At 44.1% G+C, this 23,443-nt stretch overlaps 2 protein-coding genes across 4 annotated transcripts in view; both read right to left on the reverse strand.

The window, feature by feature from the left end:
* Positions 1–5,468, reverse strand: part of CHD8 (chromodomain helicase DNA binding protein 8) — a 56,857-nt gene extending 51,389 nt beyond the window's left edge. For both annotated transcript variants that reach the window (XM_063301522.1, XM_063301521.1), the window contains exon 1: positions 5,380–5,468. The gene's annotated coding sequence lies outside the window, so the exon portion shown is untranslated. The remainder of the gene's footprint in view (positions 1–5,379) is intronic.
* Positions 5,469–9,155: 3,687 nt separating this feature from the next.
* RAB2B (RAB2B, member RAS oncogene family) lies at positions 9,156–23,357 on the reverse strand. Of its 2 annotated transcripts, none has more exons than XM_063301526.1 (8): positions 23,231–23,357; positions 20,943–21,014; positions 17,826–17,893; positions 17,549–17,631; positions 15,669–15,761; positions 12,820–12,931; positions 10,860–10,928; positions 9,156–10,101 (listed from the first exon to the last, which is right to left on the reverse strand). In XM_063301526.1, the coding sequence occupies exons 1-8, from the start codon at positions 23,274–23,276 to the stop codon at positions 9,997–9,999; spliced, it is 648 nt and encodes a 215-aa protein (XP_063157596.1). In that variant the 5' UTR covers positions 23,277–23,357; the 3' UTR covers positions 9,156–9,996. The 2 variants fall into 2 exon arrangements, with proteins under 2 accessions (XP_063157596.1, XP_063157598.1); XM_063301528.1 differs by lacking the exon at positions 23,231–23,357 and adding an exon at positions 23,091–23,200.
* Positions 23,358–23,443: the final 86 nt, after the last annotated feature.

Genomic DNA, 23,443 nt, shown 5'->3' on the forward strand with positions numbered 1-23,443 from the left:
TTTTGTTTGATTTGTTCATTGCAAACAGCTGAAAGTCTGTACATTTTGACAATCAACCTGATTTGCAATGGGGGTTGAATAATTTCGATTACAACTGTAAAATGAGGACAGATCCCCACTTTCATAGGTTTGGTTGACAGCTTTGCCTAAGTGCATTACAATCAAAAGCCAGGGAATCTCTGCGCATCCCAGGACTAAGCAGAATGAAAAAAGAGGGCAATAAATTCAAAGGAAAAGACTAAAGGGAGAGAACATCTTCAAAAGACCCTTTTTAAAAAGTCAAAACTCATCACTGACCCTGCTGGCCTTTAGAAAGGCTCTAAAAGCCTGGTTCTTTCCCTGGGCATCAGGGCCAAGTTGATTAATTCCCATCTGGAGGGCTGTCACAGAAATGTGGGTTCTGATCACCTATTAATTTTTGTTGTTTTTAACTGTACTGGTTTTTTCTTCCCCCTTGGTTGATAGATTGTATGCCACCTAGAGTTGCCATTGCTCAAGTTGGATAGCCATATACATTTCTTATCTAAATAAATAATCTCGCTCACTTGTGTGTAGGGGAGTCCATCCTTGTCGATGTCTTTGCTATTCTTTAAAGTGTTCGAAGTCTACCAGAAAAATTTCTCCCTTCTGAAGCCTCCTCCCCAGTGTACAATTCAGGAAGCCTAAATAAATTTCCTGCAAGTCCCTTAACAATATGTGGCACTTGTATTCTGCCACTGGTTATGTGAAAGATGGAAGGGGACAGCATTAACTGCCCCATACTGCATTTTTAAAACAACTGATGGCCCTGCTTTTCAACTTTCCTGCATGGGGGTGGGGGGTGGGGGAGGGCATGTCACCTGTGAATAAATGCTCTTATCTGATGTACATAGGTTTCTTCCCTGCCACCATCATTGTTTTTTCCTACAGCCTGCATGCATTTTTGGACCTTTCTCCCTCTTCTGCCTTCTACAAAGAAACCACTGAGAATCTTGTTAATTTTACTAGAACCTCTACCCTTCCTCCCTCCTCAACATGGTTTATTTAATTTTTGTAGAGAAAAAAGCAGACTTTTCTTTCACATTAACATGGAATGTATGCTAAACTGAAACCAGATAGGCGTCCTGAGAAATAATGCACTTTGAAATGTACCTGTGACTGTAACCTAAGTATCCCTGTGGGGTGATTTTTAAAGACAGGGACCCAATTTATTACATGGTTGGATGGAATTTGTTGCCCTGAAAGAGCTACCCAGCTTTGCTTTGCAATATGCCAACATGCAACTGGTCTTCTTAAATCCTATCTAGGACAACCATCACCATGTTTGTTTGAATTCCCACCATTGGTCTGTCAGCATTAACAAGGATGGATATTCCTTCCCATCATGAATTTTCCTGATAATTATTCCCTGATCATGATTTTCCCATGCCATCTGCTGGCCCCTCTGCCAGATGTCGAACTGGCTGCGTCAATGGTTTCAAACCAGGTGTGCATTTTCATGGTCTTGGCCAAATCCAGCTTGGAACCCAGTTTTAACACATGGCTATAACTGTGTACTCTGCTACCAATGGCTAAAGGGATTGCAATTTAAGTGATGTAGGGAAAGGCAGATCAGTTCTAGATTCTGTAAATATTCCTATAACAGGGTTCAATAGGATGAAGAAAGACAGAAAGAGGAATTCTGGGTGGGCAAGAATTTATATGCACACCTATGCAAACACCTGCTCATAACATAATGTAAAGCATCCACAGTCCCCTGGTCTGCTTTAATCAACTTTCAGGATGCAGGTCAATTAAAAAAAAATGAATCAAAGAAAGGTGTGGGCGTGTTTCATTCCACCTTAATCTTAGAAGGATGAAAAAAAAAAGGGGTGACCTTGAAAAACAATCCTTGGGCTACAAAGAAGAACTGTTGAGTGTATGCAACGAGATTTCTCATCCCTGCTTAAAATTCTGCAGAACTGGGCATGGTTGTTGTGCCAAGCTGCAGTGGTACACGTGAAGAGGTCACTTCTTTTCAAAATCACATCCACTCTGCAGGAAGTACAGATGGAAAGGTATTACACATACATATACACCCTAACAAAAAATGGATCAGCATCTCTAGCCATATGCCTTCATGAACACAAACCTAAGTTCAAGATTAACCCACTATATGAAGGCAACCAAGTCACTCTGACTCCTCATATTCAATGTTTGCTGTACCATCACTGCTCTGCAACTTAGGGATGCAATTCAATGGTTATTTTGTTGTGATGAAGTACAGTACTGTCAATACTAGTACGCACCCTGCAAATCATCCTGTGAAAGTTATTAGCCCCCCGTTTATGAGCCTGTTGAGAAACGCATTTCAAGCCTGGCCGTGGGACACACGCAAAGAACACAGAGCTGAGTTGGTGTTACTGTTCTTAAATTCTTCTCCCAAATGTTCTGACAGAGAAGGGAGATTGTGTGAGAAACCATACTTTTCTTCTCTTCAGCCACTATGCAGCCAAGGAGGAAAGGGAGAAAATAGGTTGTGGATTGTCAATGGAAGCGTAGATGTAGCACACTGACTAAGGAATTGGCCTTTAGTAAGAGCCGGGCAACTGTTTCATGGCACAGTTTTCCAAAAGTCATGACAACTCCACCTTTCTCCTCCACTGAATATACATACAAGCTGTGAGATTCTCATGGCTACAGAGGTGTTTGGGAAACGTGCAAGTAGAATAGTAATGTATAATATACTTATCTTTAGCCACTAGTCTATTTGGGAGGGGGGGTCTAAAGCCATGTATCTCAGTCATTTCAAAGAACAAATGTTTGCCCAAAATCAAAAACATGTAAATAAAATCCAAGTGTTATAAACAGATCAGAAACCTACCCCTGTAACCATGGCAGGTTAAAACGTCCTAGTTTGTAAACCTGAACAGCTCACCTTTCAAAGTTCCAGAATCTGGAAAGTGTACATCTATGTCCGCTTTCTCTAACCTGGCACCTCTCCAGTTATACTGGGGCTGTAACACCCAGAATTCTTAGCAATGACCATGCTGGCTAGGGAACTCTGGGAACTGTAGTCTCAGCACATCTCAACATATGCACAACTTAGGTTAACACATTCTTGCTATACTTTGTATTCAGCTTTGGTTCTTCAACCACCTTTTCTTCTTACTGGTGGAAGGTTTTGCCGAAACACAACATTATGGACTCTTGAAAACCAACTGTAGATTTTCCTATAAAATCACGCACCTAACTTTTATCAAGCCAAAGGCTGCCAATCTGGAAAACCTACCATCCCACAAACAGTGGGAACACTTCACCTGATACCATTTCAGTTGACATATACAACCCAATGGGTGTAATGGTTTTTCCTGCACTATTGTCAGAGCCACTTTGCTAGAAGTGGCAAAGAAAAGAGGAAGAGAGCTCTTTCTGCAGACATCTTGTAAAACTATACGCTACCAACAATGATATGCCAAAAGCACTTGCCTATTATCCTGTTGAAAAGTAATGCAAGAGGATTAATTACCAGAAGGCCTAAAGAGTCACAACTGCCTAAAGCCTATGAGGGCATTCACATGGCCAGAAATTAATACTGAATAGGCCAAGTAAGCAGTTTATTGACAAAAGCTGTATTTAATAACCAGTTCCCTGTCAGCAAACCAAGACAACAACCTTTTCCCTTCGTATATGTTAAGGAGGTATAAAATTGCTCCAAGACAGGAGAAACTCGTTATGATTTGCCAACCACCTCTTTGGCAGGAAGAACTGGACCCTTGGAGATCAGATGGACAGATGCAGAAATTCAGTGCCAGGACACCACAATGAGTGTGTGGTAAATCTCCACAATCCAGCTCTTTTCAGATCACAAGACCTACAGATCTCTCAAAGATCCTCCAAATACTAGACCCTGAGCCTGGGTACTTCAGCCCTCTGTAACCAACTGCATTCCCAGATTTGTCTGCACTGCCTGCATGGAACTACATGGAGCAATTCTGTCTTGCTACAGGTTTTGAGTTCCCAAGTGGAAGATAGGAAGGGACAGACTTCCATACTTGGCAATTCCTCCAGGAAGGACCAAACAAAAATGTCCTGGCAATCTACTGCAGATTTTATTTATTTATTTCAATTATTGATATGCCCACCTACTTGAACAACTTAGTAGATGGAATGACTGGTCATCTGATCCTAACCCTCCTCCTCTTTGCCACTGCTGTTCACTCTTAACCTTTCTAAATATGCAGGCTATGACCAGAATTGGGAGATAAACAGCAGAACCCCCAGTCTCCATTGGTATATTAATCTATTCTTCTGCACAGTTACTTGGATTGGGTGTTGAGGAAATGGCCAAGCAAGTGGACAATGTTGTCTTCCTCAAACTGATGTTCTCCAGATACGATACCCCAGATGTCCATCCCCACTACCATGGCTATGGTATTATGGGAGCTGTAGTGCAGGACATCTGGAAGCCAACTGTACAGGGAAGTCTATCTGAAACCCAACCAGCAGCGATTCCATTTTTACACAGGTTCTCCATTTTTTTCTTTGCAAGGCAGAAGGCAATGCCATCAGCTCTCCCATTCACAGAGCAATATGGCCTGCAAGACAACTGCATTGGTACTAGTTATTTCATACCCCCATAAAATGGATCAGTCAAACATTAAATATAAGGACCTTCCCTTCTGGTAGGGGGAGGAGTGTCATTACGGTTCACCAAGATAATCAAGGTCATCTCCAAGTCTATTCATGACCCAAACCATTGTGTTTCCCCTTCTTGAAATTACAGAGACAGAATACAAACACACCCCTTCCCCATTTCAGCAAATATATATCGTCAGATATAATGCTATAGTCTACTCATGTACAAATGCACACTTCTCATATTAATTATTTCACTGTTACTACCACTCCTCTATAATGAAAAAGCAGAGTATAATGATTATGGCAAAGTAAGGATTAAGGCGGTGATAGTGGAAAATCTATCCTTTTAATACCCCTTTTTACCTCTCAGCATGATAGGCTTGCTGTCAAGAAGCAACAGACACATCTGTACCCACAGGCACACCAAAAAGCAGGTCAGGAACACTGCAGTCCTATAACCCACTTACGGGTGGATAAGCCCCTTTGGTTTCAGTACCTAGGACTTCTGTGACACTGTATTATCAGAATTATTGAAAAAGAAAATGCAAAGATACATTAACTGCAGAAGTTCTACTAAAGCTGCCAACTTACACTCACTCACAGAGCTTTTCTGCTGAGTGGGCTTGTACTGGATTACATTTTTATTATTTTTATCTTCTCCAGTAAGATGGCTTTCCATTTCAGCAAAACACATATAAACGCGGAGATCTTAAAAGCCACATATTTGACTCTTCCACAATAAAACAACTGTTCTGCCATTCAACAGTCAACTGCACTTACCCAACAGTATATCCCATTGAGTCTAACAGAATTTACTCCCATGTAAAAAGCACGGATTTGCAGCTGCTTTCTGCAGAAGAAGAAAAAGAGACATGGATAATCAGGGCTGGGAGTAGATCACTGTATCTATAAAACTTTAATTTTTGAGAATACTTTTTGAAATTCTGCACTAGGGCCAAAGCTAGCCTTTCACAACCTGCACTGCATGCTTGTTGAGGTGGCATGGGAATTGCAATCTAACATGTTAACAAGAACGCCACACTGGAAAAGAGAGTTTGAACATTTTGATGACAGCTTCTGCGAAACCACAAGTCACACCTTTTTCTCAATCAGTATCACTAATCCAAGCACAGTTACAGAGAAATCACACATGTTCATTATCCCACTTCCTCCTGTCTCAAAACAGAGCAGCTTAAGGTCATCTGGTCTGAGAAAACATGGATGCAAATCCATAGGTAGCATTCCAGCCATGATTTCCTTGTCAGCAGCTCCGGTTTTCAGCCAAATTGGATTGAATGATGAATTTTTTCCCACCCAGCCTAGGTGAAACAGAAAAGACTCTGCTGTGACCTTGTCAGTATGACTAGCAAATCGAGAGAGAAGATAGCGATGTGCACTCTGGAAGTGTAGAAACTCAATGAATGCAATGGTTAATAATAATAATACTAATATAAAAATACATCCTGTACTTTTGTCCACAGCAAGAAAAACATTGAAACCATGACACAGCCAGAAATTTCTGATGGAAGGCAGTTACGTATTTCTCCCAGGTGAAGCACCTGGTGACAACAGCAACCACAGCAACAGCAGCAGCTGCTTGGAAGCAGCTGCAGACCCCCGTCCTGCCCGGTCCTCCGCCACTTTCAAAACCCACCACCCAAGCGGGGCTCGGGCTGCCCTGGCGGATGCCCACCAACAAGGGTAACGCTGCCCTCCGCGGCCACACAGCCCTGCGGCTCCCTTCTGCCCAAAGCCACACGGGGCCAGAGGGGAGGCCCACTGCGCCCGTGCCCTCTGCTCGCCCCGCGGCTTCTGCACCAGCCCCCTCCCGGGAGCCTCGTCCCCTCCGCCTCGCGGCCCCTCCAGAGGTCTGTTTCCTCCCCGCTCCATCCCGACAACGTGGGCGAACCCACCTTCCGCGGCCCTGCGAGAGGGAGAGCGCGGGCCGAGGGAGCCACGCATCCCGGCTTTCAGGCTCCCTCGCGGGGCATCCTTGCTCCAGGGCCGGCCTGAGATTGCAGGGCTGGAGCAGGCGGATTGGGGAGGGGGGCGCCCCGGACCCGACTCTCCTCTTGCTGAGCCGACCCTCAATGGCTCCCTCCTCTTCTCTCCCTCCTTTCAATAATTAAAAAAAGGGGGGGAGGGGGAAGGGTGGATCGCGGCCAAGATTTAATTTCTCCTTTTATTCCGTCTAAAATTGGTCCATCTCTCTCCCTGTAGGAGGCGGCGGGGGGGAGGGGAATGCCCCCGCATTGGGCCTGCATCCTGCAAAGAGGAAGGGCCATCCCATAATACCCCCCTCTCCTCCTCGCCCGAGCCCTCGTGTGAGTAGGTGGGGGAGAGTTAAAAACGCGGGGTCTTACCTGAGGGGGGGGTCTCCCCACCTCCGCCTCGCCCTTTGAGGAGCCGCTCACTCCTCCCGCCCCCTCCCCTCTCGGAGGGAGAGAGAAGAGAGAACAAGGCAGCCGAGCATGGACGGTGCAACCTAACCCCGCTCGGACGCCTCCAAGCCACTCCCACCACGCCTGCTAGGCTATGGCTCGCCGCCGAAGAGGCCCATGAGGTTCGGAGGCAGCGGGCGCGGGGGGGGGGGAAGCAAGCAGCAAGTTAGGATGAGAGACCTTCCAGGAAGTCTCTCTCGCTCGCTCGCTGCGGAGGAAGGAGGGGGGAAGCGAGAAGGGGCCTCCCCTAGAGGAAGCTGTCTAAATAGGCGCCTGATTTGCTTTTCATCCAGAGCAATGGTTAAATACGATATAAAATGAACTGTCATTAGGAGAGGACGCGGTTGGCCGGCGGAGAGTTGCGTTTCCCTGGATCTCAGGTCCGCGCAGTCAGGCACTAGGTTAGTTACCTAAGCGGGGAAGCCATCTTGGATTGCCTGCTTTTATTACAGGACCGGGAATGAATGAGGTCAAGGCCGGGCTGGAGGGAAGCCGCGCTCCGGAGCGGAGCTGGGGGACTCCGGCGCTTTGATTAAAAGGCGCTTTTAAAAGCCTTGCCGAGGAGGCGAGGTGAGCCTGTCTTCCCACTGCGCAGGCCGGGAAAGCCGCTACTGATGCTTGGAGTGATAGGCGAGGTGGAACTGCAGCCATTCTCAGCGCCAGAACCTGATGAATGAGTTGGGCACGAGAGTTGGGGCGACCTGTTCGCGTTGCCAGACGGAGAAGGGATTCATTCGGCTTACAGACTTCCAGGTGGAAATCCCGTCCACGCCTTTGACCAATGCCCTAGCTCCATTGTTGTACTGCGTACAGAAAATAGCTTTTATAGGTTATATTGTATCACGGGGTTTGAGAGGGAAAAGTATGGCTCATGCAAAAGACAGCCAACCCATCATCTTTGCTGTATACAGAAATTGTCCTTTTATTAACTCATTTCTCACAATCCTCTTTTCCAGCAGGTTAGTGGCTAAGAGAGAGTGCTTAAAATCCTTATCTTGTAAAAGTATAGTGTAAAATATACTTCGTCTGAAATTAATGGAACTTACTTCTGAGCAGAGATGGTAAAAATCAAGACTGCATCTGGAAGACATTCACAATATTTGACTGGCATAATACCAAGTATTATTATTGAGATACATTTGCTCTCGTGGACTCAAAATTCAATAAGGAATGAAAATAATAGGATTCATGGCATATCACACACCAAAACCCCTTATTTGCAATACAGGTAGTCCTTGCTTAACAACCATTTGTTTGATGGTTCAGCCTTACGATGGTGCTGGGAAAACTGGCTTATGACCGGTCCTCATACCGTTGCATCATCCCAGCGGTCATGTGATCACAATTTGGGTGCTTGGCAACCAGTTCACATTATGACCAACGTGGTGTTCCATGGTCATGTGATCACCATTTTTGACCATCCCAGCTGGCTTCTGGCAAGCAGCATCAATGGGGAATCACATGATTCACTTGATGACCATGTGGTTTGCTTAATGACCACTGCAAAAAAGGTAAAATTGGGTTGGATCTGCTTAATGACTACTTCACTTAGCAACCAAAACTCCGGTCCCAATTGTGGTCGTTATGTGAGGACTGCCTATATTATATTTTATACCCATGATATCTCTGTGGTTGCTAGGAGTTGAAAATGACTTGATGGCACATAATCGTAAGTATATATTTTAAAAACTTTTAAAATTGTTAGTGCTTTCTCTGCACTACCTCTGACTACAAGATGTAGTGCAAGATTGTTTTAAAAAGACAGCCCATAATCTGTAACAAATAAATACAAAAAAGTAGCTACAATTTTTTAGAAGCCAGTCTCTGTGGTGATACCTGGAATGTCTCTTAACCAAGAAGTCTTTCTTCTGCAAGGTTGCATAAAACACAACTTCCAAAATGCAGCTCTGACCATCAGTGGAGGGGGGAAAAAAGCTCCCCCACTTGCAGAACTAAAGTTGCTGTTTGAAAATGTACTTTTTAAAATGATGCCATCATCTAGTCTTACAGGCATGTGCTCAGAAGTGATCCACAGTGCTCAGCAGTGATTATTCCCAGGTAAATGCATAAGCTTGCAATCTGCGTTCCTGAATCTTTGTTGTAACTAAACAAACAGTTCAAGCACATTTTACTTTTGAAATAACCAAAACAACAAAAACCAAACCCCAGATCTGTTCCATCATAGCTCAGTATCAATGCATCTATATCTGGTTCTGTTCCTTTGGCATCTCCAGTGAAAAACAAGTCAGATAGCTGATACTTCAAAAAGCCATGCTGAAGACCTTGAAGAACGGTTAACTGTATGGATTGATTGAAGGCAACCTTAAATGTTGGTTACAATTGTCACAAATACCAACCTTGCCTTTAAAAACATGATTTAAGCCAGGTATGCTCTTTCCTCCATTATTGGGAGCTTGTGTTAAAACTCTGCCGTGGCAGAATATGAAACCAAAAAGTCCTTTTACAAGGATTTTGCTTTTGCTTCCCGCTCCCACTAGAAAGGAAGGCCAGATAAAAGCAAACATGGAAACTTTTAATAGGAAGAGGAGAAACCGTACATCACAGCTTAAAATTAAAATCAGGTACAGGGGCCTGGCTGATCCCCAGAACTCAACGAGCTCATAGTAGGGAATGGAAATCTTCAACAGGGGGGAGAAAATCACTGCTGATCTAAAGTCAGACTGGAGGAGGGAAATACCCTTTCCTCTATAAGGAATGCCAGACAGCCATGATGGGGAGGCTTTGGAAAGGGATGCTACAGCTCCCAGCCAAAGATTAGATCCAGGTTGGCCCCAAATTCTCCATATAAAAAGGGAAAAGGAAAACAGCTGAAAAATCCCTGCCTCTGCCCTATCCCCTGCCCCCCGTCCCAACAATGCCTGAAATGAGTAAGAAAAAAAAAAGCATCCTCTGTTTGTTCCCAGCCTCAATGGGCCAGACTGGATTTCAAGGAAATTCAGCAACAGCCTGATCGGTCCCCAGAGCCTTGTGGACCCTGGCGGAGGGATGATCCACCCTGAATAACTGATGGTTGTTGAGGGCCAATCCTGATCCCATTTCCCTGAAAGGGGAGAAGAAAAGGGGTTTATGCATGTAAACATCTAAAACGAAGTTTCCCTGACCACCTTAAGCATATAATCCACACAACCTAAAAAGGCACATGTTTTTGATTTATGCCCTTTCTGTGGTTCAAGACTTGGAAAAGCAAGTTAACAATTTTTTATAAACTACAAGCAATGCACATGAATGTACCTCTATCTTGACCTCAAAACATTCCAAGTCCAATACACAAACAGAGGTGCTGCTTTTAACTTGGTAAAATTCTTGTTCGTTGAACCAGTTTTAAGTTTAAAAGCCGCAATTTGCATTTGTGGACTGTAAAGAGGCTCTTCGGCTGGGCCGTGTCAATTCGCATGGGAACCCCCGACTGGCTAAGGCAAGGATGCCTATCTGGGGCGTGACTGACTGACTGACTGACTGACTGTCTGTCTGTCTGTGGTTTGAAGTCCAACATAACTGAACCTGGGAAAGGCTCATAAACGAATGTATTACAACAGTCAATCTGCAGAAGCGCCTGTTAAAAGATTAAGTATAGGGTAATAAATAACTTGATTCTGGTGAGTAAAGGCAGCTTCCTATTACTTGAACCACTTTTTTTTTTAAAGAAATTAAGATTGTATTAACATTGCATGACATTTTTCAAACTCCCAGCTACTTCTGTTGAGATTGCAGCTGTTACACAATGGCTCCTCCGTTCTATTGGAGAATTTCTGGCTGTGGGTTTGACTGAGACCAAGAGAGGCTTCTGTCCCAACTCACCTCATTGGAAATGTCAAATTCACCCTGCTGGATCTTTCTGTAGATGGCTTTAGCTGTGTTGAGAAAGGCCTGGGAATGGCAGACAAGAAGAATAGAATTTCAAGATCAGCATAAAAGACATCTGGTAGAATAGACTCCTAACCATCTAGCATCCACGTAGCATCAGAAGAGATACTTGAAATTATAAAAGTGACCTCAAACAAGGTATGGCAGTCCAAATTGCTCTTATTTATTCATAATGTTTATGCTCTGCCCTAATCCCTGAAGATTTTAGGCAGTGTACAGCAATATACAAAATAAAAATACATAATCATAAAACTCCTGAATTAAATACAAAAGATGAATGCCTCTACTCAAGTCCACTAGGACCAAAGGCTCACTGAAACAATACGACTGTGGCTTGCATAATATTAACAAGACAGGTCTGCACATACCTCTGGGGAGAGTAAGTTCCATAAAATGGGGCTCCCACAGAGAAGGCCTATCGTCTAGCCCATATCCCACATATCTCATGGATGAGGGGAGGACACTCAACAGGCCTTGTTTAGCTGAACAGACAAATTCAGTCCTTGCAAGACCTTGCCTGACATACCCCAGTACCGCATCCTATGATGCTTTAAAGGTAATGCCCAAAGCTTTAAATTGGGCCTGGAAGCCTACTTGCAAACAATGCAACAACTTGATTGATTGATCCATTATGTGCCATCAAGTCATTTTCGACCCCTAGCAACCACATAGATAGATCTTCTCCATGAGCAGCAACTTGAGTACAGGCCTTATTCTACATTTGTGGCATTGTCCTGTCAACAGCCAGCCTTCTACTGTTGTGTTCGCACTCTGTTCTCTTGGGCTTGAGGCAGATGGGGTGTTTTTCTGCCAGCGGTGTCCCCACTAGAGTTTATAAACCCCTTAGGCAAACTATGAACCAGTCCATTCCCTCTTTCCTGCTGCACAAGAGATGCTGTGGTGACTACACAATAATCAGCACTTACTTCTCAGCATTTTGAACCAAGAGAACGATGTAGCCAATACAAACCCCTAGGACTGTGTAAGGCTAACGGCCAGTTCAAGGAAGACTGGGCTATGCCTCACCAAATCCACCCTTTTCTGAATGCTCCTGTTCGGCAACCTCTATGTTTGTAAATAGCTGGTTGGTGGCATGTGGCAAGAAAGCCATCGAGACACCAGTTCAAAAATTTTTGAATGCATTTTATTGAAATAAAGTCTCTTTTTTTCCCCCTTCCTGTCCTCCCAGGATCCTGACAATGTTTTCCAATGGCCAGTGAGGCAAGCTACTAAATACGCTTCTTGGTCATGGGGCCTGCCCTGTGGGACAGCTTCCCCCTGAGAGCTGGACAGCCCCGACCATGCCAGCCCTCCACGGGACCCGCTTTCTTCCCCAGGCTCTGGGCCTGCTTAAATGTGTGCCTGGAGTTAAATGTCCTCAACGTCAGATTTTTTTTTAAATGGATTTGTGATTTGCCCGCTGATGTTTTTAATGCTACATAAGCTGCTCAGAATGGTTTGGTGAACTGGCAGCTTTAAAAGTCAAATAAACAAGTAACGCCACTGGGTTTCTTTGCAAACTGCTTGAAAAGCTGTACACAAAAGGGAGGTGGGGGAGCTGAAACAGAGCTCTGTGTTGTATCAGCACTACAGTCATAAAAGGAGAAAGGTGGCCTTGATACAGGGACACCATTCTGAATTCTCAGCTTATTTTGAAGCGTTGCGCTCTTCTGGATGGTATGATAGGTTCACAATTGCAGGCCAAATACTTGGCAGAAGTCTTACAAACCAACATCCTAATTTCTCCATGTTTTTTCTTTCTTTCTCTTGCTCTGTCGCCCTTCCCCGTCTTCCACCACCTGGCTGACAGGTTCTGAATAAGTTATGCCAAGATTTCCAAATGCTTTCCCTAACCAAAATAAGACTGTAGAGTTTCCAGCATTTCTTTCTTCACCTCTTCCACGTTAGCTGCTGTCTTTGCTGATGTCTCCATGAAAACCATGCCATGTTCCCGGGCAAAAGCCTCCCCTTCTTCCTTCTGTACAGCCCGCCGGTTCTCCAGGTCGCTATAGGAAAAGAGGCAGACACAGCTGTCAGGAAAGGGCAAAAGTGTAACAGCCTCAAAGGAGGAACAATTATCCAGATAAACCCAATCTGGAAGTCAATTTATTCAGCCGCCTGTACTGAACCCTCTTTGATGGACCTCTGAAACAAACACACCCATGTACAAAAATGGTTACTTTTTGAATGAATCAAATGAGCAGCATCTGTGCATTTAGAGAAGACAAGGCTGATGTCCTGCAGTGAAACAAGATGTTGGTTATGAGAATGGAGAGAGAAACCCAAATCTTCTACCAGGCATGAATATCGCTAGGGGATCACAAGCAAACCCAACCATCATTGTTTCTTGAATGTTCAAATAACTTCCTTTTCTGTCACCTGAGTTCTGGTGGGAGGCCACTTCTATCCAAGAGGAAACCTAACTAACGATGGACAAAACCCACACGTACCCCACCAAGAACATGCCTCTCAGAGTACTGTACATCTTTAACCACCACCAGATCTATGGCCATTTCTCCGGTATTACCTCAGTGCAACACATAGCTCAACGATGGAGGACATATCCTGCAGGTAGGAACATACACACCATCTCTATCAGGGCTCTCTGGAGTTGTAGCCCAACCACCACCACCTCAACAAGCATTCCTAGGTTGGACATTGGACAAAATTGGTCCAGGACTGTCAGGTCCAGAGAAGGTTTCTTGAGGGAGGGGGACCATCCTCTGCCTCAATGAAGCAGATACTACCATATGGACCCAACCACAGATCATACCCTAGGCAGCCTACTCCAGCCTGGAAGGGCATGAATCTAATAAGTAGGTGGCTGGATTAACAGACCCAAGAACCACTTCCTCAGAAGTTACTGACTCAAATTCACCCCAGTTAACCACAGAAAACCTTGCTTCCATCACCTCAACAGGACCTGCCCAGTTTTCCAAGGATCTAATGGGTTGTTCAACTGGGCCATCAGATCCTTGGAAAAACTCCAAGCTCCCTCTGAGACCCACAGGGTCCATTAGTTACCTGGGGCAGACCAATCTAATAGGTCCTATCTCCCTGCAACACCAATGACCCAAAGGGCAATCAGGGAATGATCTGACCATGGTAAAGGACTGATGTTAACTTCTACTCCCAGATTAATCACAACTGCAAAACCCAGATATAACATGCAACTCCTGATATCCGCTGGGCTCTTGATGACACGTGTCAGGTCCATGGTTGCCATGATGGCTGTGAACTCCCGGGCTGTCCCAGACTCACCACCACCTGAGGGCAAGTTGATTCCAACCCAGCAATGGAATCTAACAGTTCAGACAGGGATGTCATTGCACAGCAGGGGGGATGATACAGAAGCAGCAGTCCCTATTGGACCCCAGAACCCAACTTCCACAAGAGAGTCCTGCATCTGGTTATCTGTGGGCCAAAGCCTTGAAAGCCATTACATTCTCACAGATAACAACTGCCATCTTACCCCCTGCCCTGGGCTCACAGCTGGTGCCAAACTTGAAACCCAGGTGGGCATATTTCCGAGAGGGGGATGGGGGATTCCCTCCTCCATGGTCTTGGTTATACGTGCCAGGCTGGCCGCCTCATCCACAATCAGATCATGATGAGGGCAGTCTTATAGCCATACTGCTCTGGCAGCAGCAGCTGTCCTCAGGGATGAATACCAAGGGCTGGAGAGCAGGATAAGTCTCAGCCACAGGCCCCACCATCCCTGTGAGCAGCCCACCCTCAGCTTCCTGCCATATCTCCTCTGTCCGTCACAACCTTGATGGAACTGCCTGCCCTCTCCTCCCCGCTCCCAGGTCATTGAGCACATACAGTCAGCCTCACCCTCATCCCATGACAACCACAATAACTTCCCTGGCTACTTCTGCATGTTCCACTGAAGCAATCAGACACACACATTTTATGCAGTGAGATTTAGCTGTCTGGAGATTTTTTTTTTTTAAATACAGCAAATAGTGTATAAACTACACAGACTTTTAAAGTGGAGAAAGACAACAGGTTTTTGCAGAAAAGTATTTCCTTGCAGGACAGGGATGTGAACCTGGTTTGCCTGTCCTATGCTGAAGTTCTCTTAGACCTGATTGATTGAATTGGCTGCGTTTTCACTCATCATACTAAGCTAGAAACATGGTTTTACTATCAAAAAGTCTGGGTTCATACAAAGCTAAGTCTAAACCAGAAAAATCACTTTGGGGCTTAGAGTGATGTATGAGCCCTGTCACAATCTTCTTCTATGTCTAAACCTCCCATGCTTTCTCATTACTTTTTCTATCTTTTTTCCCAAGCACCGGACATCATTTGCGGATGGAAATAAAGGAAAAACTAAGACTTTCTTTTCATTGCCACAGGCCTTCCAGCCTGGAAGCACTTCTAGGCAGAAAATTGGGATGTAGGGATTAAACAGCAGCTTGAGAAAAACCACACAATCCCCAAAGTGGACAATCAGATGTTTATAGGAAGGTGGTGTCCTTCCTGCTACAAATCCCTAAGGGAAATGGCAGATACTGGTGTATATCATAGAGCTGTGCAGCTCTTTGAATGGGAAGGCCAGAAGGAGGGTGCTCCCGGACACCTGTCTGCGACTCCCAAAAGCAGCTGCATCTGTTCCCTTTTGCAGTTGCAGCCAAGAAAAAAACACATTTGGTTGAAAGAACTGCAGACAGTGAGACACGCGCTAATTCTTAGGCCTTGGGTGCAGGAAGGGAAAGCCAGGAGGGAAACCACACTTACCTTTTATTGCCAATCAGCATGATCACCATGTGGGCACTGGAATGCTGCTGAGCATCCTCTAGCCAGGAATACAAATGGTTAAACGTTTCCCGCCTGCGCAGAGACAGAAAAACAAAAGGTCAAGTTGAAGATGAGAAAGATCAAAGCTAAGAGGGTTAGCTTAATGGAGAAACATCTACCCCAACCATCTTTGCAGATAATCCCCAGAATCTGCACTGGAAAAACACAAGGGACTAGAGATGAATGTCCTTCCATTGTCACTTGACCTCCAGGGTCCCTGAGGAAAAGGCCTTGCAGATGTGGGATATGAGACTTCCAGGTCAGCTCAAACCCTTCCTTCTCCCCTACTTCATAAGTTCCAAAGCAATATTGAAACAATTAAATGGTGTAATAAGCATTGGTCATGGAGACTGGAGTGAAACCAAATACACTAAAGAGACCTAGCAGAAAACTATGCTGCCCCTGTGTAAATTTGTAGAGCTTGGGTAGAATATTTTAAAGCTTGGATGCCATTGCCACACAGGACCTACTTCTGGCTGTTGTCATCTTGACAATGCAAGCAGTGTGAATGAGACAGCTTTCTATGTATCAGTTTTCCCTACCTGGACTGCCCTCCAGATGTGTTGGGTCCATCTCCCAAGATTCCCAGCCATTGTTCTGGGAACTGTATCTCAACCCATTTGGAGGGCACCTGACTGGGGGTAGAAAACTCAGAGGAAAGAGAAACCTTTGCCACTGCTCCATATCTATTTCCACAGTTCCAAAGGGTCATGGCAGAGAGCAACATCCAGCGTAAGAACTAGTTCACTGCTCTAACAGGAGGGAGCGTGAGAAAGATGTAGGGCACGCGTTCCAATTTCCAAAGGGGTATTAACAAGGCTGCTGTAGTTCATAAGAGAAGCAAACAACTCTGTGTTCCATACTGTCCCAGATTCCTCCATCTAGCATTAAGAGGAAGATGGATTCCTGGGTTTCAGGAAACAGTGGAGAATTCTGGGAGAGATGCCTTTAACCTTGCTGAACAAGAACTTCCTTGTGGGAGAAAAAATCTGTTTTCTATGTCAGCACATGAAAATAACCATATGTTTCAAGAACTCTCCTCTGGAAGAAAACTCAGTGCTCCTTGCAAACAAATTGAGCCTTTAGTTCAGTCTTCCAAGGGGTAGACTACAATTCCTGTCAGCCATATGTGCTAGCTTATGATTACTATGTCATAACTGAGCATGTCTGGACGATCTCAGAGTGGGGGAAAAGTGTGGTTCTGGCTGTCTTTCGCACAGCATGAAGACTATTGTATATGAATATCAGCTATGTGAAAGCTGAAGTTCTCAGGAGTCTGAAAAGATACTCAAATGTGTATTCTCATCCTCCTCCTCTCTCACCAACACAATAAACCAGTAATACCCAACCTTTTCTCTTATGCAGATCACTACATTGTCAAAAACTTATGAGGATACAGCATATACCAAAAACCAGTAATGCAGCACCTACAAATACCATGGTTTTGGGACTCTTCCAGATGGTTTGCAGGACCCCCAAACCAAATACAAACTATTTTCGTTTTTTAAAAAATCCAAAACTGCATGAGACCGCCAAATCTTAGGAAATTATGGTATTCCCACATGAAATCTCACCGAATTATAGGTCACAAAGCCCAAATCTTGTGAAATGAGGTCATATCCCAATTTCGGCCTAGTTATAGTTACAGAATATTAATTTCATCTATCTGTCTATCTGAATAATTCTGGCAACTTAACAGAGAACCACCCGCAAGACCCTTGCAGACCATCGGTGGTCTTCAAAACCAAAGGTTGGGAGCTGCTGGGCTAAACAATAAACAATGACCCACACCCATATTGTGCACCGTGGTTGGGCCTCACCTGGTGATGTCATAGACCAAGAGCGCCCCAGCTGCTCCCCTGTAGTAGGAGCGGGTAATAGAGCGGAAGGATTCCTGGCCAGCCTTTGGGACAAAACAAGCACACAAAACAGCACATCAGGCCTAAAGCACAAGCCAAACTACACCACAGCAGGATCCAGAGGTGGAATGGCAGCTGGGAGCAAATACTCCTTGCTCCTTCTGGGCAATCCAGTCCCAATGATCTCTCTTCTACACACCCTGCCAATCCCACACAAAGGGCTTCTGGGGTTCCTCACCGTATCCCAAATCTGCAGTTTGATCTTTTTGTTTTCAATGGTAATCATCCGTGCCCCGAACTCCACACCTGGTGGGGAAATGGAAGAGGAAGAGATTCGAGGGGGACCAGGCTCGGTGGGCTGGACTTCCACTTGTACCCCTTTCTCAGCATGATCCCCAATCATCAACCCAGACTAGGATGAGAAAGGGGAAGGCAGGAATGGGAAAGATCTAGAGAAAGGCAGGAAGGAACAGCAGGTGGAACTGTTGGTGAAACCAGAGTCCACAAAGCAGAGGTGAAAGATCAAAAGAAGGAATAACTGCAGTACAGAGACATAGGCATGATGTGTTGGGAAATCTAGCTCTAAATACACCCGGTCCTGTGATATCCACAGAAACGGCACCTTTTTCCATGGAGCTGGTGGTGAAAGTCGGGGAATATGGCGGTTACTTTTTTGAAGTCAAGACTCACGTTACCTGCAGGGATGGGGCAATGGAAGATAAGATCTACCCTTTTTCTTCCCTTTCTCCCCCTCCCACTCACACAAACAGACTGGGGTCATGCCTTAAGCTAAGCCAGTTTTAACCACAGTTTGTCAAATATGCACCAACAATTGGGTTCACACAACTTGCTATGCCAAAGCAACCTTGGTATGGCTCAGTGGGATGATAACCCCATCACAGGTTCACATACCCACTACCTGAATTAACAGAACCTCCAGTTAGAATCAGTGTGGTGAAGTGGTTAAGGCACTGGTCCAAAACTTGGGGAAACTTGGGTTGAGGCCTATCCTCAACCATGGACTTTGGGCCAGTTACTCAATTCATCTCATGGGGTTGTGGAAGTAAAATAAAGGTTTAAGAGGTAAGGTGTGATTTTAAATCAGCTGATTCAAGATGCTAAAACACCATTTCTTTCCTGCTTCTTTTGCTCACTGTTTATCCTAGGCCTTCAGCCCAATTAAGCCACTTTAATCTCCAGGATAGGCATGACAGAAATCTAACAAATCATCATGCTTTGGAAGATATGGGAATTACTATCACCACCTTCTCCAAAATTATCGCACTTCCTCCTAGCCTTCATTCTTAAATAACTGTGTTCTTTGTTTCAAGGGCACCCTAAATTCTTCCATATATCTTTTCTAGTTTGATTTCCTGCAGAAGACAGAGACCACTACAGTTAATAGGTATACAGGAGCCAAGCATAGTTCAGTGGGGTGTAGGATCATTACTTTGCATGCTTGTGCAGTGAACCATCTAGGTAAGAAATGGTTGATGTGTAGTGGAGAAACAAAGAGAAAAGCTGGTCAACATGACTTTATCTACTACCCCTGCAAGCTGAAGGCCTAGGATAAACGGTGAGCAAAAGAAGCAGGAAAGAAATGGTGTTTTAGCATCTTGAATCAGCTGATTTAAAATCACATCTTACCTCCTTAAACCTAACACTGCTTACTCATTCAACCCGTTTCTCTTTCAGTTGTGTTCGTGATCTTGGCTTCTTTTTTGCTGTCACCCTGAGTCAGTCAAAAGTCTCCTGTTCCATGTATGAGAAGCCTACTGAGCAGTGGTTCTTAAACTGTTTACGGTGTGTAGACTTCAGCTGGCAAGGGAATTCTGGGAGTTGAAGTCCACATGTCTTAAAATTGCCGAGTTTGAAAAACACTGTTTTACACATGCAGCTCAGCAGTGACAGTCCCAAACTGGATGCTCAACTCACAAACAAGCAATTACAAATTGCTCCATTACCCCCAAGATATGCCCATATGACCCCCTTGGGAATAATTACCCCCAGTTTAAGAACCGCTGCTATAGAATCTACTAACTAGAATTCAGCAATCAATAAGCAAGCCTTGCATGGAATAAATTACAAAATTTTGATGCTAGGAATTGATTTTGAATGCTGGGGTAAATCAGAAGTCATAGTCCTTACGTATAACGACTGGTTCTTGCCTATCCTATCCTATTTTCATTTCGAAGTAGTTTACCAAAAGAAAGAAAGAAATAATTATACTGCTCTTAATATAGTTGTGAGTCAGAAAGCCTTACCAAATCCATTGTAAATCACTGGGAGATATCCCAAGAGATAATGATCCACCTATCCCTGCCATAACCAATTCCTTCTGTTCTCCCTTGCTACCCTTTATGGGTAGATATCTTTCCTGCATACACATGCAGCACATTCTCCCTATCTTTCCTCAAGATTTCATGGTATCAAATGGGATTGGTTACACTTAGGGGTATAATATAGCCCTAGGGTTCAGAATCCACTTTTCCATGCAGTTTTATATCATACGTCCTAAATTATTAACTGTAAGCAATATTTATCTTTGTGTAATGATAAATGCTCATCTCTCAAAAAACAAAGTAGAGTTGGTCTTGGTTAATACTTGGATGGAAGATCATGAAAAAATCCCTGAGCTTTTGACTATATTGGAGATCGTATGTATGTATGTATGAGAGCCAGTCTGGTATAGTGGTTAAGGCATCAGTCTAAAAACCGGAAGACTTTAAGTTCTCGTCCTGCCTTAGGCATGAAGGCAACTGCATGACCTTCAGCCAGTCACTCTCTCTCAGCCCTAGGAAGCAGGCAAGGAACTGAAATTGTTTCAAAGGAGACTCCATCAGATTTCTCCTATATGCTTGGCTGTGGTTGATGATTGGTTATGGTTGTGATTATTCTTATTATGAATGCAGGAGCATCAGGTATTTATTTATTGTATCCTGCCTGTTCTGGGAAAGTAAGTGTTAATACGAATGGCACAATTTATTAAGTTGGCTATGTGCTTTAATCTCCTTTTGGACATAAGGTAAGATATATGTTCTTTAAAAGATTTTTTTTAAATGTTCTTGTCCTGGTGTGCTGCCTGTGTTTCTCATGTTCCATCTATATTGTATGCATTATTTATGTTGTATATAGGATATCTATATTGTAGATATTCTATATTTATTATAAGCATGTTGGGGCATGGGAACTTGCCTTTTGTCTATATTATTTTTAACCCCACCATGTACACTGTTGGTACTGTAATAACAACAAACAGTAACTTTTCTCTAAATAGAGGGAGCATCTAGCTTAGCGTATCTCCAACAATTATGGTTCACCAAGACTCACAGAGCCCTCTGGCTTTGACTCTCACCAATTGTCAAATCGTGAATAGCCGTAAACCGTTTGTCTGTGAATTGTAGCAAGAGGCATGATTTCCCGACACCTTAAAAAAAGAAAGATAAAATACTATTATAAGCTCCTATGCTGGAAAAGAGAGAGTAAGAGATTTGTGTCTAATTTAAGAATTGTATGGAATAATTTACTGATGCATTTATACTCTTTATCAGTGCAATCTATACATGTTTATCTTACAAGTCCCTCGTTGTTTAACAAAACTTATTTCCCTGAATGTATACGGGTGAATCCTAAATTATAGAATAATGGGAAGAGCATTAGGGAGCTCTCAACTTGCTGCATGCAGAATCTGGACTTGTTTCTGCTTTCTTTCTGGATCTTAGGTATTCAGAATCTTGTAGCTTGCCTTTTGCTATAAAGCCTTCTAAATAACCTTCTGCTAAGTTATTTGAAGTAAATAATTACATCAGTCTGTTAACAACAAACAACCAGAGTGTTAAGAAATGGAAGCCAGATTAGCACCACTTGTAACAGTGGGAAAAAGGCACCTCTGATCCAATCTGCCTACTTCATCTGGAGTGGCAAATGGCTTCCCAAAGGGCTTTCATGAGTCTCCGCTTTGCCTTCCATCCAATAAAATTCTCTGGACAAAAGATAGAGGTGTTTTTCAAACTTGGGAACTTTAAGAAGTGTGGACTTCAACTCTTGGAATTCCCCAGCCAGCACAGAGCAAGCTATGTGATGAGTGACATGGATAGGCAGGCTGTAATGGGAGATGCTGGGCTTTCAAATAACTTGGATCCCATGCTGGTTAATCCTGACTTGAACTACACGCCTGCGAATGAAGATGACAAGAGGAGATTCTGTAGGAGTGCAGGTAGAGTGGCCTGGCTAATCCCATCTCAGTCCCCACCTTAATATTGCTAACAATTCTTGACCCTTACCAAGTGGCAGCTTTTCTAAATTGTGTCTGAAAAGCCGCTAGAAGATAGAGAGTTGGGTGTACTGACTAGGCAAAGGAGACATTTTAGTCTCACTTCCCTATTCCACGCAACAGAAGAGCAACAGATGTTTAGGGCATAACTGTCATGACTGGACCAATTCATAGCATTAGTGAATGGCTTTAACTGTTCCCCTTTCTCACTTATGGGACCCGAAGTGCAGAAGGGACTCATAAGGGACCCTATGAAAAAATAAGGTAATCTGAATGTGCCTATTTCATTGGATTACGTAATCAGGCCTTCAAAGGCTAGATTACACCTCTCCAGCTTTGTGTGTGGAAAGATTCCTATTCGGAAGAGGGGGAAAAAAGGGTGATGGTGGGGGAACATTATCAATATAAAGTATTAATTTCATTGCCATTTATTCTATTCCAGGATCCAAATCAAATTTGAGGAGATCCAAGAGAAGCAAAATGTGAATCTATTTATTTTGTATTTGTTCTGCATGATCATTTTATTTAAAAAAACACGTTCAAAAGCAAGGTTCTAAAAACTTTTTTTTTACATCAAGAGACTCCTTCTCTGTATATTATTCATAAAAATGGTAACTTTATATTGTTCCTCTTCATTTCCTAAACCTTTAAGAGACTTGCTGCTGTGTCCGCTATCCTAGTGATAATAAAATAGAACACCGAAGTATAAACATGAGGAACGTTAAATTTGTTTAAATCCACTGTAACTTTGCTGTGATTGTTTTATACCTCTGAAGTTTTTAGTCATGTCAGGAATCCTGGAAATTTAAAAGCAGAGTTGGGAGAGGTGTTTTTTAAAAAATGACTGCATAGATCAGTGTTTCTCAATCTTGGTAGCTTTAAGCTGTGTGGACTTCAACTCTCAGAATTCCCCAGCCATGCTAGTTGGGGAATTCTGGGAGTTGAAGTCCACACAGCTTAAAGTAGCCAAGGTTGAGAAACTCTGGTATAAAATAATGTCTTTTCTTCCCCTGGGCTCCCAGTCCAGTCATGGTCAACATGGTGATTGAATTAACCAAAGTCCTGGTTTTGCACAAAACCCTGGATTTTACACATCAGCCAAGACCTCGCAAAACTAACCTAAATTTAACCAAGCGTGGCCAGTTCTGCTGCCAATGCAGCCATGAGGTTCTGGCATGACCCAGGGAGAGGAAGCGGCTTAAGTGAACAACCGTGTCCTTTCCTTCCTACCTCGCAGGGTTGTTGTCCGCCACAGCCCCTGACAAAATGCGAACGCTATTGAACTGCGACTCCAAGTACCATCCACACCGCCCCAAGCTCCCCCCAAGAGACTCAGGACCCCTCAGCCCTTCCTTCTTGCCCTCCCCTACCGGTGTCCCCGATGATAACGTATTTGAAAAGGTAGGCATATGACATGGCGCAGAAGCCCCCCGAAAGCCCAGCCCCAACCGCCTCTCTCCTCCTCCCACTGGACGCTCTGGTTTTCCTTTTCCGGCTCCTTTATTAAGCCGGCAATGCCGGAAGAACCTTTGTTTCTTCCAGGGCCGCTCTGGCCTCGGAGGCTGCAGTGACGCTCTAGATAA

Source organism: Candoia aspera, chromosome 4, assembly GCF_035149785.1.
Source record: "Candoia aspera isolate rCanAsp1 chromosome 4, rCanAsp1.hap2, whole genome shotgun sequence".
NCBI lineage: Eukaryota > Metazoa > Chordata > Lepidosauria > Squamata > Boidae > Candoia > Candoia aspera.

What these genes read in the sequence shown, in the direction of transcription:
- RAB2B (XM_063301526.1), bottom strand. Translation starts at nt 23,276, where the DNA reads ATGTCATATGCCTACCTTTTCAAATACGTTATCATCGGGGACACCG. An exon ending in CAGCAGCTAACGTGGAAGAG is followed by an intron (nt 10,929 to 12,819) that starts GTGAAGAAAGAA and finishes TGCCATTCCCAG; the next exon opens with GCCTTTCTCAACACAGCTAA. An exon ending in AATTTGACATTTCCAATGAG is followed by an intron (nt 10,102 to 10,859) that starts GTGAGTTGGGAC and finishes CTCCCCTTTCAG; the next exon opens with GGAAATGGGATCAGGATTGG.